Source organism: Alligator sinensis, unplaced genomic scaffold, assembly GCF_000455745.1.
Source record: "Alligator sinensis unplaced genomic scaffold, ASM45574v1 scaffold1295_1, whole genome shotgun sequence".
NCBI lineage: Eukaryota > Metazoa > Chordata > Crocodylia > Alligatoridae > Alligator > Alligator sinensis.
Window position 1 is genome coordinate 2,988,846 of NW_005841880.1, and position 18,635 is coordinate 3,007,480.

Sequence of the window (18,635 nt, forward strand, 5' to 3'; positions counted from 1 at the left end):
TGGACGGCAGTGCTGCAGGCATGGAGAGGAGGGCTCTCCAGTCAGACTGGGACCTGGCTGTGCTCCCCACTGCCAGTGCAGGAAGGTGGTAGTTCACTGAAACCTTGTTCATCCTCCCCATGGCAGGGCAGGCCGTGGTTGTGCAGTCATTCCCCTCGGAAGAGAGAGCCTTTCCCAGCAGCAGCCCTGTTCTCGACACCTTGCTCGGCGTTTGAGACGCGTGGCTGTGCTGCTCTCGGCGCCCAAACCGACTTCCAGCCAGGTCAGGTGTGTCCACACAAGCTGCACTTGCACCTTTGGCTGCAGTGGCAGACAAACCTGCGGGCTCAGTGAAATAATGGGGGGGGCGTCTAGCACAGGTGGGGGCTCACGGAGACACGGGGATCATGCTGACAACAGCCGGTGTAGATCCCTTCTCTAGCAGCAGCCCTTGGGTCCGGGAAGGTTGTGAAAAGCCAGGAGCTGAGTTAGTCTTTCAGTTGGCCTTTCTCACTCGTCCCTTCTCCTTACTTGGTCCAGTAGGAAAGCCCCCACCTCGTCCCTCCGTCCAGTCCCAGTCCCTTCAGAAAATGGAGCCACAGAAACGGCGCCCTCTCCTTTGCGTCCATGTTCTTATTGTGTAAGGTCTGGAAGCTGCATCCACCTCTCTGCTAAGGAGATGCACAGAACATGTCACTGTTTTCTCAACGTTCAAGTTTCATTACCTCGTTTTTCTTATTATTATTAATTCTATTCTATTTATTATTCCGCCAGGGCTGAGATGTGACAATGTGAGCCACCACATTGGGTCACATCAGCTAGAAAAAGTATGCAGCATTAAAGTGGGTTTCCCCCTCCCCACCCCCCTCTCTCTTTCTCTCTCTCTCTCTCTCCCCCTGTCCTCTTCCTCCTTGTCTTCCTCTCTCTCTTTTTCTCCACTATTCATGTGGGCATTTGCTAGCAGCCCATAAGTTATATTCCTCTGCATTTTCCTATCTCTCTGTCCCTGTCTCTCTTTCTCTCTCTTTCTCTCTCTCTCTCTCTTTCTCTCTCTTTTTTACCTATTTTGCATGATGTTTGTGACTCTGAGAGCTGCATCTATCGATGGAACCGTGTCAGATCTTAAAGAGGCTTCGTTAGGGTTTCTATACCCGAAAACCACAAAAATTTCATTAGAGTTTCTCATCTTTTCCGCTGTCGCTCCAGGGGGGGCTGCCTCCTCCTGGACGGTTCGCACACATGCACAAACACGGACTAAATTCTAGCCTGCTCTGGGGACCCCGTCTCCCCCTCTCTTTGCCTTGCAGGTGGCGTCTCTGGAGATTGGGGAAGGATCTCTTTTTCGCCTTCTGCATCTCTCCCTGAGTCCTCCCCCCCTCTCCAGGTCTCCACCGGTTGAAGGCCTTTCCAACAAAGACAGATTCGTGGAAGCTGCTTCTTCCCCCTCCCGACCCAATTCCCCCCCACCACCACCTCCTCCTTCTCCGTTTCCCTCCACGCCTGCTGGAAACGAGAGCCCGCTGGTGTGAGAGCGGTCCTGTCCGAGGGCACGAACCCCTTTGGAGAAGGGGAGGCGCTTGCAAGGAAAACCCGGTGGTGGGGGTCGTCCCAGATGTCCGTGGGAGGAGGCGGCGGAAGGGACGAATCGGACCCAAAAGACAAGGGGAGGAGCAGGCATTTGGGGACACGGAGCGGGGAGCTGGGGCCCCGGAAGCTGTGGAGGAGACTTTTCGATGCGCATAAAGCCAGCTCTTGTCAGTAAAGATGAGAAATTGCTAATAAATTTTTGTGTATTTATCTGTGCTGTGATGGGTCTAATCTTGATCAATGGAACCCTGTTGCTATGAAATATCGCTTTATGTCTATATTCTCTATATTGTTTGTGAAGTAACATTTATTTGAAGTTTGATTTTTTTGGTTTGGTTTTTGATTTGTTTGGTTTTTTTATATTGGTTTCATTTTGTTTTTTTAATGAAGGAAAAATATCGTAACCGCAACCCCCATCTATATTTAAATTATCTTCTGCTCTTTTTTTCTTTTTCTCCCCTTTTTGTCTTTCTTTTTTCTTTTTTTCTTTCTTTTCTTCTTTTTTCTTTTTTCTTTTTTTCCCCCCCTTTCCGTTTCTTTTTTTTCTGTTACCTCTGTGCGTCTCATCCGCAGTTCGCCGAGTGGCCCCGCGCTTCTCCATCCTGCCCGTCAGCCACGAAATCATGCCTGGGGGCAACGTCAACATCACCTGCGTGGCAGTGGGTTCGCCCATGCCTTATGTAAAATGGATGCAGGGCGCAGAGGACCTGACACCGGAAGATGACATGCCGGTGGGCCGCAATGTCCTAGAGCTCACCGATGTCAAGGACTCGGCCAACTATACCTGCGTGGCCATGTCCAGCCTGGGAGTCATAGAGGCTGTGGCCCAGATCACGGTGAAATGTAAGAGAGCGTGAGCATGCGTGTGCGAGTGAGCGTGTAGCTTCTGTGAACATGCATGTGTGCGCATGGTCAGACGTGAGCATGGGGGAATGTGCATGAATGAGCATGAGATGGCAGGACCTGGCATTTGCGCATGCCTTTAGGAATACATGTACGTGTGCACGAGATGAGAACACGGTTGTATGACCATGCATGGGAGCGTGTGGAGGCATGGTCATGCATGTAGGCATGTGGTCGTGCACGTGAGAAGCGACGAGCGTGGTGTGAGCATGTGGGGGCATGACTTCCAGGGACTGCGTGTGCAAGTCTAAGCCAGTGTGAGCAAATAATTGCGTGGGTGCATGGGCAGGAATGTGCACGCATGTGCGTGTATGCAGGCATGCGAGTGTGTTCATGAGTGCATGGGTGCCTGGGTATGCCAAGACTCAAAGAAATCCCCAGTAAATGGAAAGCCAAAGGCTTCACCCATTCCCATCGCTGGCTTGGGGCTTTCCCTGACTTCGGAGTTGCCTTTATTTAGGACACTGAGGTTCAAACCCCTGCATATGTATTACCAGTGCTGGGATGTGGGGCTGGCCGGCCAATTTGTGGACATCTGCGAGCAGCCAAGGGACTTGCTCCCTGCTCTTGTTCCAGAGTTGAAGGAGTCAGAGCAGGCCCTGAGGACCTGCCTGCTTCTAGCCTGTAGTCCCTCGCACTAGAGCCTAGTCCGGGTGTCTCGGAGAAGCATCCTCTGTTGCCCCAGTGAAGGAGATCCAGCTTCAGGCTTGTGATCCTGAAGAAGAGGGCAGGTGATATCTTTAAGCAGGTCCCGATGTGCGGGTGGGTCACTACTGAACTCTGGGTTGAGCTGGTGTCTGCTCTGAACACTGACACCTTCCACGAGGGATTTGGGGAGGGAGCTTTCATGTGGAGCTGGGAGTGGGGATGGAAAGAAAATAGATACCATTTTGTCAGAGCATCCAACTCAGGGAGTGCAGACAGGACAACAGGGTCCAGAGCTTGCCTATAAGGACAGCCCCTGGGCTAGAGCGCGTCCTTGGAGAAAGAGGATGCAAAGAAGCCTGAAGAGCCAAAACAGGCCTACGCTCTTTGAGCTTTCTAGATGTAGAAAGAGCAACCTGCATGGCTAGAGCAGAGGTGTCAAACGTACGACCTGCGGGCTGGATTTGGCCTGCAGAGCCTTTCTCTCCGGCCCACTGGGCTACCAGAGGGCACCAGAAGTTGGGCCCTTTGGCCCCATAGGTCGTGACCATCAGCAGTGAACTTGGCTTGCCCCCACACCCACCAGACCTTGCACCACTCCTGCCCCTGCTATACCCTGCACTGGCCCCTGGGCCCCCGCCACCGCAGCAGCCCTCATGCCCCGGGCGGGATCCAGCCCGCAAGGAGCCCCGTCGTCTGGATCTTGCCGGGGGCCCCAGGTGGATTTGACACCCCTGCTCTAGAGGAAGCCATGCAGCGGCTGCACGCCACCGATGCAGAGCGAGGCAGCAACTTCCACGTAAGGGCAGGTAGCGATACGGAACGAGATGTTCCCACCCGCTCTCCCGGAGCTGCGAGCGAAGCCCCGGTGCGGTGCGAGCTGGTGGATGTTCAGTTGAAGCCTGCGTTAACGATTCCAGATGTTTAGTTGAACACTTTCTTTTGATGGAGCAGTTTAAGGAGGGTAATAAAGAGCGTAACTAGGTTCATAATATTTCAGCAGCACTTTACGGAACAGCCGCACCGCGATCCGTGTGCTGCCGACGGCTTGTGGAGCCCTAACAAGCCAATTAGGCGCCGTTTTAGCATATGGTTTTAAAGCGACTGTTCTTCCCAATTCTCAGCACTCCCTAAGGCTCCTGGGACACCTATGGTAACAGAGACCACTGCAACAAGCATCACCATCACGTGGGACTCTGGGAACCCCGATCCCGTGTCCTACTACGTCATCGAGTACAAGTCTAAGAGCCAGGACGGCCCTTACCAGATCAAAGAGGACATCACCACCACCCGCTACAGCATCGGGGGACTCAGCCCCAACTCGGAGTATGAGATCTGGGTGTCGGCCGTCAACAGCATTGGGCAGGGGCCTCCCAGCGAGTCTGTGGTGACCCGCACTGGGGAGCAGGCGCCGGCTAGCGCTCCGCGCAATGTCCAGGGGCGCATGCTGAGCAGCAACACCATGATCATCCAATGGGAAGAGCCAGTGGAGCCCAACGGGCAGATCCGCGGCTACCGGGTGTATTACACCATGGAGCCGGATCAGCCCGTCAGCAACTGGCAGAAGCACAACATGGACGACAGCCTCTTGACCACAGTGGGCAGCCTCCTGGAGGACGAGACCTACACCGTCCGGGTCCTGGCCTTCACGTCCGTGGGAGATGGGCCTCTCTCTGACCCCATCCAGGTTAAAACGCAGCAAGGAGGTGAGTTCAGACCCCGCATAGGTGCAGACGCGCTGAGCTGCGGTAGATGCTTCCAGGAGGGAGGGGTGGCTAGCTGACTCGCGGTGTAGCGATGCTGTTATGCCCATGGCTCTCCCCCGAGCACCTCCCTTTTGCAGGACATCTGTGGTTTGAATAGAAGCAACTGTGCAGGGAGGAAACTCTTATGTAGTGGTTGGAGCAGAGGACCTGGGCATTAGGACTCCTGAGTCCTGTCTAGTAGGCAAGTAGAAGACAGAAGTCTGTTTTCTCCTTGACCGTGGTATCTCAGTGTCTCGGTTTCTCCACCTCTAAGGCTGTGGTGAAGCTTAGGTGTCATCCCCCAAACACTGCGATCCAGAGCGCTGTAGGTGTGTGGAGCCTTATTTTGTCTGCCTCCTGCCCAGGGTAAAAAACACCTGCTCTGGTGGACGCCTGGGAGAGGTTTTAGGCCAAGTGGGAATTGGGTTTCCCCATCCGTGTGATGCCGGCAAGAATGCCCTTTCCTATGTGGGGCACTGAATGAAAGGAAGGGTTTGTTCTTCCCTTCCTGCAATGGATCATTTTTCCTCCCCTTGTAATTGGGAGCTTTCTTCCAGGCTTGACTCCACAGGCCTTTGTATGGTGGAGAAGGGAATTTGCTCTCCCAACAAGAGGGTCTTAGCCCTGTCCCGGTCACGTGGGGGTGGAGAACTCTAGCTCTTGACCGGGGGGCCTAATGGAAAGAGCTGCATCCTGCCCCGGGGCTGACAGACCCTGTGAGTCCAGGAGACCTCTTTGGTCTGCAAGTACTGTAGACCAGCCACTCTCGTGGCCCTGCTGGGTGAATAAAGACCTTCCATCCCTCGCGGGTTAGGACTTTGCACCCCAGCTGTCTCCCGTGGACACACCTTGAAGGAGAGGTGGGAATCTTGTGAAGGGCCAAGTCAACCAGGTCTCCATCTATCTCCCTTCTCCTCCTCTGCCCTCTTCTTCCCCACCCGGCGGGTGCTTCTTCTGCCATTCTCAGTTCCTGGGCAGCCGATGAATTTCCGAGCAGAAGCTAAGACCGAGACCAGCATCCTGCTGTCGTGGAGCCCTCCCCGTCAGGAGATCATAGTGAAGTACGACCTCCTCTTCCGGGAAGGAGACCACAGCAGGGAGGTAAGCCTTGAGAGGACCTCGTGTGGTGCCGGACAACCCCTGTGCCCCCGTTACCCCCGGGACATCAATGGCCCTCTGTCCGCGGAGGGACTGCAGAAGAGCTGGGGGAAGCAGAGCACTTTCATTTCGGGGTGTCTCTGCTGCTGCTGCTCCTTGTTTGTTGGTTTTATTTCCTCTTCCCCCTTGCCCACATCCAGGTGTCGAGGACCTTCGATCCCGCGACCTCGTTCATGGTGGAAAACCTGAAGCCCAACACTGAGTATGTCTTCCGGCTGGCTGCCCGCTCAGATCTGGGCCTGGGGGCCTTCACCCCGGAGGTCCGGGAGCGCACCTTGCAGTCTAGTAGGTGTCTCTCCTTTCCCACCCTTCTCTGACGGGAAGACAGTCAGGGAGCCAGAGATGGTGGGCGCAGGGGTATGGAACTGGGGGAGTCCGTGAGCTGTACGTGGCCCCGTTCCCTCGGCAGAGGATGAAGCATCTAGGGTTACTTGCGGGGAAGAGAGGGCAAGTCTGGTGCTGGGCGCTGGGGCTGGAGGACCCCCGCTTCTCGGAGGGTGCAAGTTAGCACCGTGCATTTGAGAGCAGGGAACGTGAGCAGCTCGTCGGAGCGAGCTGAGCATGTCCCACGGGCCCTTGACGCTGAACATGCTCAGTGAGGATGGCTTCCCACCCCCCTCCCCATGAGGCTATCTATGGTCTGGTTCATTAACAAGCAGCAACCGAGCAGGAGCTCACGGCTCGGGGTCGGGGCTGGGGGGGGCAGAGGGACGCGGCTTGCTTTGAAAGCGCTCTCAGCAAGAGGTTTGTGAGTGGCAGGGCAGGGGACAAAAGGCGGCGATTAATAAAACCAACGTTGTCATCGGTCTCGGGGAAAGCAGCCCCCGCCTCATTGCTCATAAACGACTTCATAGCCCGCAGGAACACGGCCTGCTCTCCGGAGCCAGTGCTGGAGACGGGCCACGTCACGGTCGAAGGGGGGGTGCTAACGACACCGGGGCAGAGTGTACGTCACCAAAACGTGCTGGTTTTAGTTTAATGGATTGTCTCCCTTCGCTGTTGCCCTGGGGATGGCCAACCCTGGACGGCAATATTTCAACCTGGGCTTTTCACAGATCTTTGCTTTTAAACGAGGTGTTTTTTTTCACTGCATGAGTGGCTGTGGCAGCTGTTCTTTGTGTTTTCTGTCTCCTCTCATCTCTACTAAATCACTCGGCCGCAGTTTGGAGTTAGCCGCGAGCAAAACTAACTCAGAAATGGCTCTGGCCAGCGTGAGGAGAGAGAGCGCTCCCATCTCTCCGAGTCCTTAACAAGCGGGAGCTGGGCGGCCTGCCTTGCCTTCCCGTGCCGAGTGTTGCTTCCTTCCCCCTCTCCTGCAAGCGGGAAGAAAAGGAGCATCGGCGTCTCTGCCTCGGACAAAATTTCTCACTGGGGCTTGCTCAGGTCTCCAGTCCATTCAGAGATGGCTTCTGTTACTCCTTCAAACGTTTTAAAATATAAATAACCTATAACCCCCTCCAAAAAAACCAGCAACAGCCCAACTTTTCTTGAATTTGCAACTCTGCTGGTTGTGGTTCTGATCCAGGTTGACACCATTAGAGGGAGTCAGCACTGAGAAATAACGAGTGAATGGCAAAAAGATAGGCATCGAAACTTTTCCTAACTCGTCTTTGGTTTTGCAAGAGCTTTTCCTTCTGGGTGCCACGGGGAGGGATGGAGAGGGGAGAAGATTTCAAGCCCGTGCTCTCTGGTTGGGTACATGCAGGTTGGGGGTGGAGGGAGGGGACTGGCTCTAGGGGTTAGGAGGTTTCCCCCAAAGGGCGACAAGGAGAGGGCACGGGGGAGGTGGGAACGGATTTTATCCTGGCGCGAGCCCAGAACGAGGCCTAATTCGATTCTCTGTAGTTTGGCTGCATTGGCCCAGTTGTTAGCGACATTAATTGAATGCTCTTAAGAACCTCAGCTGGGAGCTGTCAGTATTTTGTAATGTGGTGAAACATTTTTTCCTGGCTGGCTGCTGGAGGAACGAGTCAATTCTCCCCGTCCGGGCGGCATTCTTCGGCTCGCAGATCTTCTGGCTCGGGACAGGCTTTTGTGTCTTCCTTCTGCAGCCCCTTTTCTGTTCAGCTCCTCCTTGGCCTGCTCCATGGCTCGTGCTCTCTCTCTTTCTCTCTCCCTCCTGTCCATCTGTCTGTCTGCTTGCCTGTGTTTCTGCCTGCATGCCCTTCCCTTCCAAGGCCCGTGAAATCAGCTCCCTGATCTGTCTCTCTTTCTCTCTCTTGCCGGGCCGTTTCACGCCATGACTGCATCTCATCCTCACATCCCTAGAGCCTTCCCACCCGTGGCCTGCCGTGGCGTTCTCTGCATCTTCCTCCCAGTCTCAGCTGTCATGCCCATGCCCACAGAGCCAGCATCCCCCCTCCTGCATGTACCCCTTGCACAGCCCCCTCTACATCTCTGCCAGGGTGGCTCTCCCGAGCATCATAACCAAAGTTAAAATCCATTAAACTAAAGGTAAAGTATCTTTTTCTTCTTGAAGTAGCTGGGTTTTAACTCTTCAAGTACCAGAGACGTGTGCGCGGAGGAAACGGTGCCTTTGGCAACCTAGCGGCAGAGCCCCTGGGGTTTCTCACCACTCTCCCCCTTCAGAAATTTCTCGTGTGCGTCATCAGGCAGGATGGACAGGAAGGAGGGTAGGCGCACAGGTTGCAAAGGAGCCGGGGTGGGGATTTCATTCTGTCTGCTCCTTCCTAAGAGGGGACATTCCCCCTCCCGGTTGCTCTGATCCTTCTCCTCTCGTCCCAAGAGAGTCATGAGTGCAATAAATCGATCCAAAGTCTATGGTACCTAAAGGGTTAAAAACGTTGTCCTGTACGAGGTCAGTAAGGGTCATTCTTGTGGCTTGGACAGTCAACTTAAAGCATGTAAAAGATGCAGTTCAGGTGAGTACTGGCTGGTCTCAAGCAGATTCACAAATACAGTCCACCCTGTCACTGCCGCCTCCTCCGCACGCACAGCATCCCACGGCGGGCGCTCACGCGGGAGGTGTGGATGGGGCTGCTAGTAATAAAAAAGGCTTTATGACGAACCCGTGAGCTCTTCCGCCCGGGATCCTAGCGCAGCCAAGGGATCTGGTGCAGAGGTAAATCCCGCTGCCTCAGAGCCACGTTTTGGGTGCTGCTTTGCTCATCGCACGCAGCTCGCAGGGCCGAGGGGAGCACGCATCACTTGTGCCTTACACACACACGCACGCACTCGCTCAGTCTTGCACGCACGTGTCCAGTTTCATGCAGGTTGGGCTGGATTGTGAAGGAAACTCACAGTGCCATGAACTCCAAAGAGGCGTCTCCAGTTGTGGCCAGCCAGCACTTGGTGGCTGTTTTCATCCAGGTGCTGTGGTCAGTGCGAGCGGCGCGGGGCACGGGCACCTCCGGGCCCCCCCGCACCCTTTTAACCAGAGAAAGTGCTGCAAACGCAACCGAAAGGAGGTCTCGCTCCGGGGCCACCTGGCAGGTCCTTGTGCTGGAGTGTAGAGGGTGAGTGAGTGAGCATCCCGGGCACAGCAGCTGCCAATGGAAACAGTGAACCCAAGTGCCGGCTGGAGCTCGGTGCTCTGCTTGCTGGGGCTTTCGTTAGAAGTTTCTGCAGCCTTAGGCTCAGGATGGAAAGGGTAGGTCGGGTCAGACCCTCTCTGCAGTGGGTTTCTCATCCCTTGTGGCTTCAGCTGGGCTGCGAAGGAGTGAAGGAAGTTTTGATGCCACCGCCCCCTGGGGCTGATTTTTAGGTGCAGGGGGGAGGTCATCGGAGGCATCTGGGGACTGCTTAGCCTTGCCAGTAGTAGAAAGGGTCTTAAATGCTTCTACCGCATGAAAGGGTGCAATGCACTGGCATATTTAGGGGGAAACCGAGCGCCATTAAGGCAAGGCAGGCGATGAGAGATGAGGGGACTGTTAGCACTGTCAACCCGCGCTGCGGTCTGGGTATCGTCATCTTGCCAGAGACAGGACAGATCAGGGACAAGTGTTCTCATGACCAACATCCGGGGGCCCAGTGGAGCTGGTGGGAATAGCCTAGAGCAGAGGAGCTGGTGACAGTCAGGACTGAACAGCCTCTGAAAAGCAAACTACATGCAGAAACCCACCAGGAGCAGCGGTCTGGCCTTGTAGCTCAGTTTCTCTTGTTCTCTCGTAAGAAAGTCTTATAAGTTAGCAGTTGAAGCATGGAAGGTAGGTAAAGAGCCCGGGAATGTCCCCAAAGGAGCCGCTTGGTAGAGCGCTGGTGTTTTGTTCTGATTTCCTTTTTGATGGATCTTTCGTTTGAAATTAATGGCTTAATTTATTTTGTTTTTTTTTTTGTTTTCAAGTCTGTTGCTTTGGTTGATTGTTTGACATGCTCTGCATTATTTTGCGTGGCTAGCCAGGTCTGGGAGACTGGGACCCGACCCCCACCCACCCTCCCCGAGGGAAGTCACTCCATCGAAATCATTGTTTTAGGGATGGGAGAGAGTAAATCTGGGAAAGTCTGATTTGATTCATTAAAGGAGACCTCCAGGCATGTTAGGCCCCAAATGCAGAGGGGAGCAGGTGATGTGAAAGACCAGGCCAAAACTAATCTTTCGTAGAAGAGTTTTCAGTTGATTAAAAACTAGATCAGAGGAAAGCAAATCCTGCTTTACCTTCAGCATCCCTCGCCATTGAAAGTTTGCAACCCAAATGCCACAGTGCAGCTGAACTAGAAAGCCAAACCAGCTAGACGCGCAAGTGGAACGGACAAGCCGGTGCTCGGCAAAGCCAAGGCACTAGCGGTAGAAAATGAGTTGGAGGATTAAAGCAGAAAGGGAGAAGGTGAAACCGCTACATGGGGTGCTGGTAATGCAGACGGAAGGGGCTCAAATCCTGCAGTCCTTGCGGCTGGCTCCCCTCTTGCACCGGTGGTAGACTAGTGCAGATGTATGAAACCAGTCCTGATTGCACCGCTGTGAAACCAGAATCGGGCCGGTGTGCTCAGCTACAACTCCCATCCGTTTCAGTGGGATTGTGATCAAGGACAGCAGGATTTGGCTTGAGTCACCTTTCCGAGTGCTGCATTACTGCACTTTCACATGAAGATATCAAATTTTGCCGTTCGAAATGGAAATTACACAAATGACCAGCCGGGAAGAGCCCAGACCAACTGCAGACGCTTCCTCGGCCCAACAAAGGGCATTTGTGCCCGAAAGCTTGCAAAGAAGAAAAGTTTCCAACTATTTTAGTTGGTCTAATGAAAGATTTTGGATTTACCCTAAGAAGCCTGTCTGCGTTTGCACTTGCCTTTGTCAAGTGACACCCCATGGTCGGCAGGTTCACGCTAAAAGTCTCCCTTTACCGGCGGGAGTTAAAACCGGGTATTGTGGCTCCCCCTGATTCATTTAGAACATGTGCAAACGTGCCTTGACAATTAACCAGCCGAAGCACGCTCTTTGTCTCGCTTATTGGGCTGATGGGTGGTAACGAGTGGGGCAGGGATCTCGCAGCTACGTTGTCACACCGAGGCGCTCACACGTGGGTTCAGGGTGCAGACAGACGGAACAACCGAAACCCCCCAGGAAGTGTTTCAGCAATGAAAGCATTGCAGCCCGGGACGTGCGTACAGCCCCTGGGCCCTTCCCTGGCTGGAAGGTTTCAAAGCACTGCAGTCCTCTTTAAGCACCAGCCCGGGGGTGCTCCCGGAGGCTGCTGCGACCTGCAGTTGTGCTCAGCCCTTCCCCTCCTGGGCTCTGCCATTTCAGCTCCAGTTCTTTCTACTTCTCTTCAGCTGAAATGAAAGGTAGAGGGGGGCTAGGGCTCGAGGGACCAGCTCTGGCTGCATGGGAGTCAGCGGTGGGGGCGGTAGATGGCAGTAAAACCGGCTCCTGCAATAGCGGAGATCCCAGCAGGAGGTACGGGGGTCCCAGCGCGGACTCAGCAGCGCCCCTGGCAGCAGGACAGTTGATCCACCCGCTTTCCCTCCCTCGCAGATCCCAGGAGATGCTATTTTGGAGGATTTTCAGCCGCTTTAGGAATGTTTCAGAGGGCTGGTACGTGCGTTCAGCCGGCGCTTGGCAAACGTTTCCGAGGCGTTTGCACTGTTTCACTTGTTTCGTGTGCCCGCACCCTCAGCAGTAAGATTTCTCAGTCAGATAGAGTGCTTTTAGGTCCCTAGTTCATCTCCTGAGTTTCAGACCTTGCTGAGCACCTGCCCACTGAAAATCAGGCCCCTTTCGGCTATTAAAAATCAGGTTTCCGCAGGGTCGGATTTTCAAAGGCTCTAGCAGGCGCTTCGTGGGATTTTCAGAAGCATCTGAGCAGGTTCAGCACCTCGCTCCGTCAGGATAAGGGCGCTTTGAGAAGCCCATCAGGTGCCTAAATAGCTTTGAAAATCTGGTCCTTGGTCCCTTGTGCAAATCTTTTTTTTTTTTTTTTTTTTGCAAAGGACCCCCATCTCAAACCTTTACCTAGGAAAACTTGGCTGGATCAGTAAAAAACCTACTTAAAATGGGACCGGGTATTTCAAAGGTTGCCAGGCTCCTTAAACCCAAAAGCTAACAGCTTAAACGTCCGTTCTGACCACCGAATAGCCGACTGTCTATTGGGAACCAGCTAGATGCTCAGCTTTGGTTCACCCTTGCTAGAAGCTGCAGGGCTCCCTGGACTAGCCCGCTGTATCTTTTATTGCTTTGCTTTGTAGCATTTCCGTTCCGATGCCCCGTTTCGTTTCCGTTGCCTTTTTTTTTTTTTTTTTTTTTTAATTAAAAAAAAAAAAATTAAAACAAAAAGCTCTCCCTCTTTTTTGATTTATCTTCCTAAACCAAATTTTTTGTACGTTTTATTTTAGATTTTTTTGTTATCATTTTCTTTTTATTTCTTTTATCTTTCCCATCTTTTGTTTTTTTCCCTTCTTCCCTTCCCTCCTGAATTTCCACCCCCTCCTAGAACCGTCTGCCCCCCCTCAAGACGTAAAATGCGTCAGCACCAGATCCACCGCCATTCTGGTAAGTTGGCGGCCCCCGCCGGCCGAGAGCCAAAACGGTGTCCTGGTTGGATACAGCATCCGCTACCGAGCACTGGACTCTGAGGACACGGAGCTCAAGGAGGTGAACGATATCCCCCCAACCACGAACCAGATCCTCCTGGAGTCGCTGGAGAAGTGGACAGAATATCGCATCGCCGTGGTGGCGCACACGGAGGTGGGGCCGGGCCCGGAGAGCTCGCCTGTAATCGTCCGAACCGACGAAGATGGTAATTCCACCTCTTTTCCGCTTCTTTTCAGCCCTCCACCCCCACCCCTATTTGAGACTCTCTTGCAAAGCAAGACCATGGATTCAGGGCCCTTTGGTGGCGGCAATGACTGAAGCGTGCATACATGTCCCCGTCAGCGGTCTGCATGCACCCGCCCCGAAGCATGGGCCTGATTCTTGCTCTTGAGAGTCGGGGCCCACGTGGTTTTCCTCCCCTGCAAATTGATGCCAGGTACCCGAGTCTTGCCCACGCTGTTTCCTGGCCGCCCCGAGCACCAGCCCCGCCTGCCCTGGCCCGTAGCAAAGAAGTGACACCCGAGTTCACTGACACGGGAAGCAATTGCGGGGGTTTCTTCCCCATCAGCCCCTGCCTTGGGTGTCTGTCTTAGATCAAACGCTTGATGTGGGAGAGAATCTGCTCCTGGTCTCGGAGAGTCCCCACATCAGATCTCTGGACCTCCAGAAAAAAATCAGGAAGACCAGCCTGGCCTAATGCTGCCAAGCCAACAAAAGAGTGGGAAAAGGCTTCAGCGAATAAACTAAACCTTGCAAGTCTGAAGGCTGAAAGGGCTAGTTTCTTTAGGCAGGGATGAGAGGACTGAACAGGGATTTGTTAACACCCGTTAAATACTAGAAGGGAGATTGTGGAGAGGATAGAGGCACAACCGAAGGGGACAGGATTAGGAGCAATGGCCTCGAGCTTCAGGGGAAATTCAGGGTGGAGATTAGGAGGAACTTTCTGATGACAAGGGTGGTCTGGCCTTGGGGCAGGCTGCCGAGAGAAATCGTGCAGTCTCCATCCTTGGGAGTTTTCACGAGCAGTTTAGACCATACCTGGCGGCGATGAGTTCATCGGGGGTGATCCTGCCCCGAGCAGGGGGCTCGAGGAGATGACCTTGTGAGGTCCCTTCCAGCCCTACTTTCCTATGATCTTATGATATTCTTCATCCATCATGAAGAGGCAAAAAAAGGGGCACATTTTTTTTGCCCCATTTTAGGTCGCTTTTTTGAGCTCTCTCATTTCCTTGCCCCCCACGCAAGTACCTGCAAGTGGAGGTGGTATCTTGTTCAGAGAAATAGGGGGCAGAGGTGCCGCGCTGCTCTTGTACACTGTTTCCTCCAAACCCCCTTTCATCCCAGTCGTTTTCCAAGACAGCTCTTCCTATATCATGCCCCGGGATCTTGCAAGTGCTCCCAGGCACCAGGTATGAACATCACTAGTGACCTACAAGATGGGATGGAGCGCACACTCAGCGTCTGCAGATGACACCAAGCTGGGGGAGTAGTAGATACGCTGGAGGGCAGGGCTAGGATTCAGAGTGACCTAGACAAATTGGAGGACTAGGCCAAAAGACATCTCATATATATATGTATATATATTAGTGGTGTTTCAGTTTCCTTGTAATCATGGAAAAATGTGGATTTGGGGTTACTGAAAATCAGGGATTTTTTTTTTATTATTGGAGAAAACCAGGATCTCTGGTGATTCTTCCCCTTTGTTCAGCACTGGGGAGGCAACATCTGGAGTCCTGTGTCCAGTTTTGGGTCCCCCACTGCAGAAAGGATGTGGAGAAATTGGAGAGAGTCCAGCGGAGGGCAACAAAAATGGTTCAGGGACTGGGGGGCATGACTTGCAAGGAGAGGCAGAAGGAACTGGGCTGATTTAGTTTGGAGATGAGAAAAGGGGATTGAATAGCAGCCTTCAGCTCCCTGCAGGGGCTGCAAAGAGGATGGAGCTGGGCTGTTCTCAGTGGGGGCAGATGATAGAAGGAGCAATGGGCTCAAGTTTTGCAGCAAGGGAAGTTTAGGTTGGATATCAGGAAGAATTTTCTCCGGAGGAGGGTTGTGAAGCACTGGGACAGGCTACCCAGTGAGGTGGTGGGGTCTCCATCCTTGGAGGTTTTGAAGACCCAGGTAGACAAAGCCATGGCTGGGATGATGTAGTTGGGGCTGGTCCTGCTTGGAGCAGACGGTTGGACTGGATGTGACTCCCTGAGGTCCCTTCAACCCTCATTTTCTACGGGTCTCTGATCTGCGCTTCAATGGCGAGGGCTTGACTAGAGCCAGCCCCGTGCATCAGACGTCATCCTTAGCATCTCTCACTTGTGTCCAAGGCCCTTCTGGCTCCTCAGAAATCAGATCTCTTCCAGGGCTTGATGCAGAAAGTTACAGGTCCCTTGGTCAGGCATTTTTGGGAAAGAGGCTTGCGAAAGGAAAATTGAGCATCGGTATGAAATGGCCCCACCATCCCGCATCCAGATCACTGAGCCATGCCCTGGGCACCTGCCAGGTCCACCTGCCCGCACCTGAGCAGCAGCCGAGGGGAGGCCCAGGGCCATCGGGCCTATCCCCAACCCCCTGCCTATTCAGGGCTCTCGAGACACTCGTGCAGGTGGAGTAACCGAACCCAGGTGCTAAATGTAACGCCTTTCCCCTCTCCTCTCCTTCCCTGCAGTGCCCAGTGCCCCACCTCGGAAAGTGGAGGTGGAGGTCCTGAACTCGACTGCCATCCAGGTGTTCTGGCGCTCGCCAGTCCAGAACCGCCAGCACGGCCAGATCCGCGGCTATCAGGTCCACTACGTACGCATGGAGAATGGGGAGGCCAAGGGCTTGCCCCAGATCAAGGACGTCATGCTGGCGGACGCCCAGGTGAGGGCTTGCTTCCCCTTTGCTTTCTCAGGGAGGCTGGAGGGGTCGGGTATTCTGGCCACTGGTGCAGGGTGTAGCCCCCAGGGACGCAGAGCGCTGATAACAAACGGTGCCGCGTCTCCAGGGCCCAGTATCATCCGTTGCTGTCCTGCAGATAGTTGAAGCTCCCACTCGAGCTATTGAGGAGGAGCTTGGGCTGCTCTCCCAGCGCCAAACTACGTAGTCTCTGTCCTTCCCGTTCCCGGGAAGGCCAGCGCTGGGGGCTGCCCCTGTAAGTCAAGCAGCGGTCACTATGGACTCTACTAACCTGTCCCTTTCTACTTCTTCCTTCATGTCGGCCCAGGTCACCTCTGACCTCCAGTAGTAACTTGCCCGGGGACTCCTTCCTCATGCTGTCTCTGTCTTTTCCTCCTTCTCCCTTTTGTGTTCTCACTTGCAAATCCTCTCTTGTTCTCTGCTCAGTGGGAGACGGATGACACTGCTGAATACGTAAGTACCGTGCTGCTGCCCTGGTCCCAGTGCTGTCCCCTCCCTGCCCCACTTCATTTGTGGCGTGACATTTTCCTTTCCTTTATTTTTGCAGTGCCAGCTTGTCTATTGTAAAGCCTCTAATGGTGTTTCTGTGCATCGTCCCCACCCCGTACGCTTCTCTCTGCCTTCCCGAGTGCTCCTCCGCTCCGCCAGCACGTGGCAGTACGGCAGGGTTTCCCCCCGGGCTCTTAGGGAAAGGCCGAGGCAGCTGCCTCTCAATCTGGGCGCTGATTTGGGACCAAACAAATTAACTGTAGGTTAAAGATGGGCTGGCAGGAACGAGGTTTGCAAACGCATCAGGGCCCGGTGCACGGCTGAAAAACGTGGCGGAGCTAGGGATTAATGAGTGTTCAAAGCCCTATTGCTTCCGAACCATCGGGGCTCGAAACAATGCGCTTCGGAAAGCCCGGGTTTTCGGCTCTTCGAGGCAGAAAGCACCTGCATTTAGCCCTCGTGCCTCCGGAGGGGTTGGACCTTACCGCCAGCACTGTCATGCTGATGATCTTGTCCTACTTCCATTTGAATGCTGGCACAATCGTAGCAACCACTGTTGCTACAGAGCCACCGGATAAAGGCCAGCGGGCAGGTCCCAAGACATTCATTGCTAAAACCCACAGACATGCCTTCCTTTTCCACTGAACTCCAAGTGCCTATAAAGGCCAGTGAGCATCGTGACTCCCATTTTACAGGTGAGGACACTGAGGCACAGAAGCAGGGAGGTACCTCGTGCCCTGCTCCTGAAGCTCTAGAAAATAGAGCCGAGGTTTCCTGACCCCCGGTCTGGCGGCCTGAGCCCTGGGCCGCGTTGCCTCCTGATCTGCTCATCAGGACGGTGGTGTTTTTAAGGTCCACCCTCTCGCTGGCCCTGGTGCACTTCTGGAGCCTCAACTTTTGGGAGGGCAGGGGAGGAGATCAATCGAAGAAATGCAAGATTCCCTTCTTCCTCCCCCCGGAGCTTTGGGGGAAACCCTGCTGCCCGTGCCCCCGTCCTGTCCGAGTTATTCTGGGTCGTCTTGTTATAACGCAGCCCTTTCAGAGGGCAGCATTGCAAACGGACCGCTCTGGACGCCTGCTTCATAACGAAAGCTCTTGGGAGCCAGGTGTTGTGAGCGCGATAGAGGACGGGAGGTCTGTGTTTGGAATTTAACCCTGAGCCTTAGCATGCAGGCAGCAAATGTCGTCTCGCAGCCGGCATTCAAGTGATCCCTTTAATATTACGAAGGCATTTTTAAAGAAAAAAAAATCTCTTAGGAGAGAGGGGAGAAAAAAAGTTTAATCTCCTTGAAGCCACTGAGCCATCCTCTGAGACAGCGCGGGGGAGAGGGAGGCTTTGAAGCGCGCAGCCATGTTTTGATGGCTGAAGCAGCTTGTGTTGAGATGGGGGATGTGTTTGAGGTGGATTTGAGAGACGGCGTGTTTTCATCCGGGTCCCTGTGGATGAGGGGTTGTTCACAGCTGGGGGGTGCCCGTTCCCCCACCTCCATGTTTTCCTACGACTGCCTTGTGTTTGCAGCTTTGGTGAGCGCTCCTGCATGCTAGAAAGGGCCGAGGCTCCCGCAAGAGAAATAGGTTGTTAAAACCCTCCTTTCTTTGGGATCTCGCAAACAGGACATGATCATTGCTGGGCTCCAGCCCGAGACCGCCTACTCCATTACGGTGGCTGCCTACACCATGAAGGGGGACGGCGCTCGCAGCAAACCCAAACTGGCAATGACCAAAGGCGCAGGTAAGAGTCTCGCCGCCCGTCTTTGCATTTCCTCGCACTTCCCAAGGCCGTAAATCGAACCAAATCCTCCTTTCTCTCATTGCAACTGAAATGCCTGGCTGGAAAGGGAACCTCATGCCTCAACCCAGCAGGGAGCCCTTAGCTCTTTACCCCGGCCTCATCCTCCCTCCCCTTGCACCAATACAGCAGAGGTCTTCCAGTTGCCCCTGCAGAGAGCATGCCCCCTCCACACCAAGGGCAGCCGCCGGGTGGTGCTGACGCTGGGAGTAAGCGGCTCCTTAGCCCTGTCGGGCTTTCCTGGAGCTCGGGCACGCTCCTCCTGCGGGGCCCTCGCCAAGCTGGACCCCATCGATTGCAAAAGCTGAGGCCGGGAACTTCTCGGGCCAACTGTGTTCAACAGCTGACAAGGGAAAACCGAGCTGGGATGCCGTAGCATGGGGGCAGGGCGAGCTGCAGAGCCAGGAAGGGAAATGCACATCTGTGCCATGGGCAGGATGTCATGGCTCCAGATGCTTCC

General features: G+C 54.2%; 1 protein-coding gene across 10 annotated transcripts in view; it reads left to right on the forward strand.

The window, feature by feature from the left end:
* PTPRS (protein tyrosine phosphatase, receptor type S) overlaps positions 1 to 18,635 on the forward strand; it is a 165,842-nt gene that overhangs the window by 104,938 nt on the left and 42,269 nt on the right. For 4 of the 10 annotated variants that reach the window (XM_025196487.1, XM_025196486.1, XM_025196488.1 and 1 more), the window contains 4 exons: positions 2,140 to 2,409; positions 4,239 to 4,820; positions 5,827 to 5,960; positions 6,158 to 6,302. In XM_025196487.1, the coding sequence (XP_025052272.1) occupies positions 2,140 to 2,409; positions 4,239 to 4,820; positions 5,827 to 5,960; positions 6,158 to 6,302 (1,131 nt within the window). Of the gene's footprint in view, positions 1 to 2,139; positions 2,410 to 4,238; positions 4,821 to 5,826; positions 5,961 to 6,157; positions 6,303 to 12,907; positions 13,214 to 15,667; positions 15,862 to 16,323; positions 16,351 to 18,000; positions 18,119 to 18,635 lie in introns of all 10 variants that reach the window. The other 6 variants (XM_025196479.1, XM_025196484.1, XM_025196485.1 and 3 more) reach the window with 2 other exon arrangements.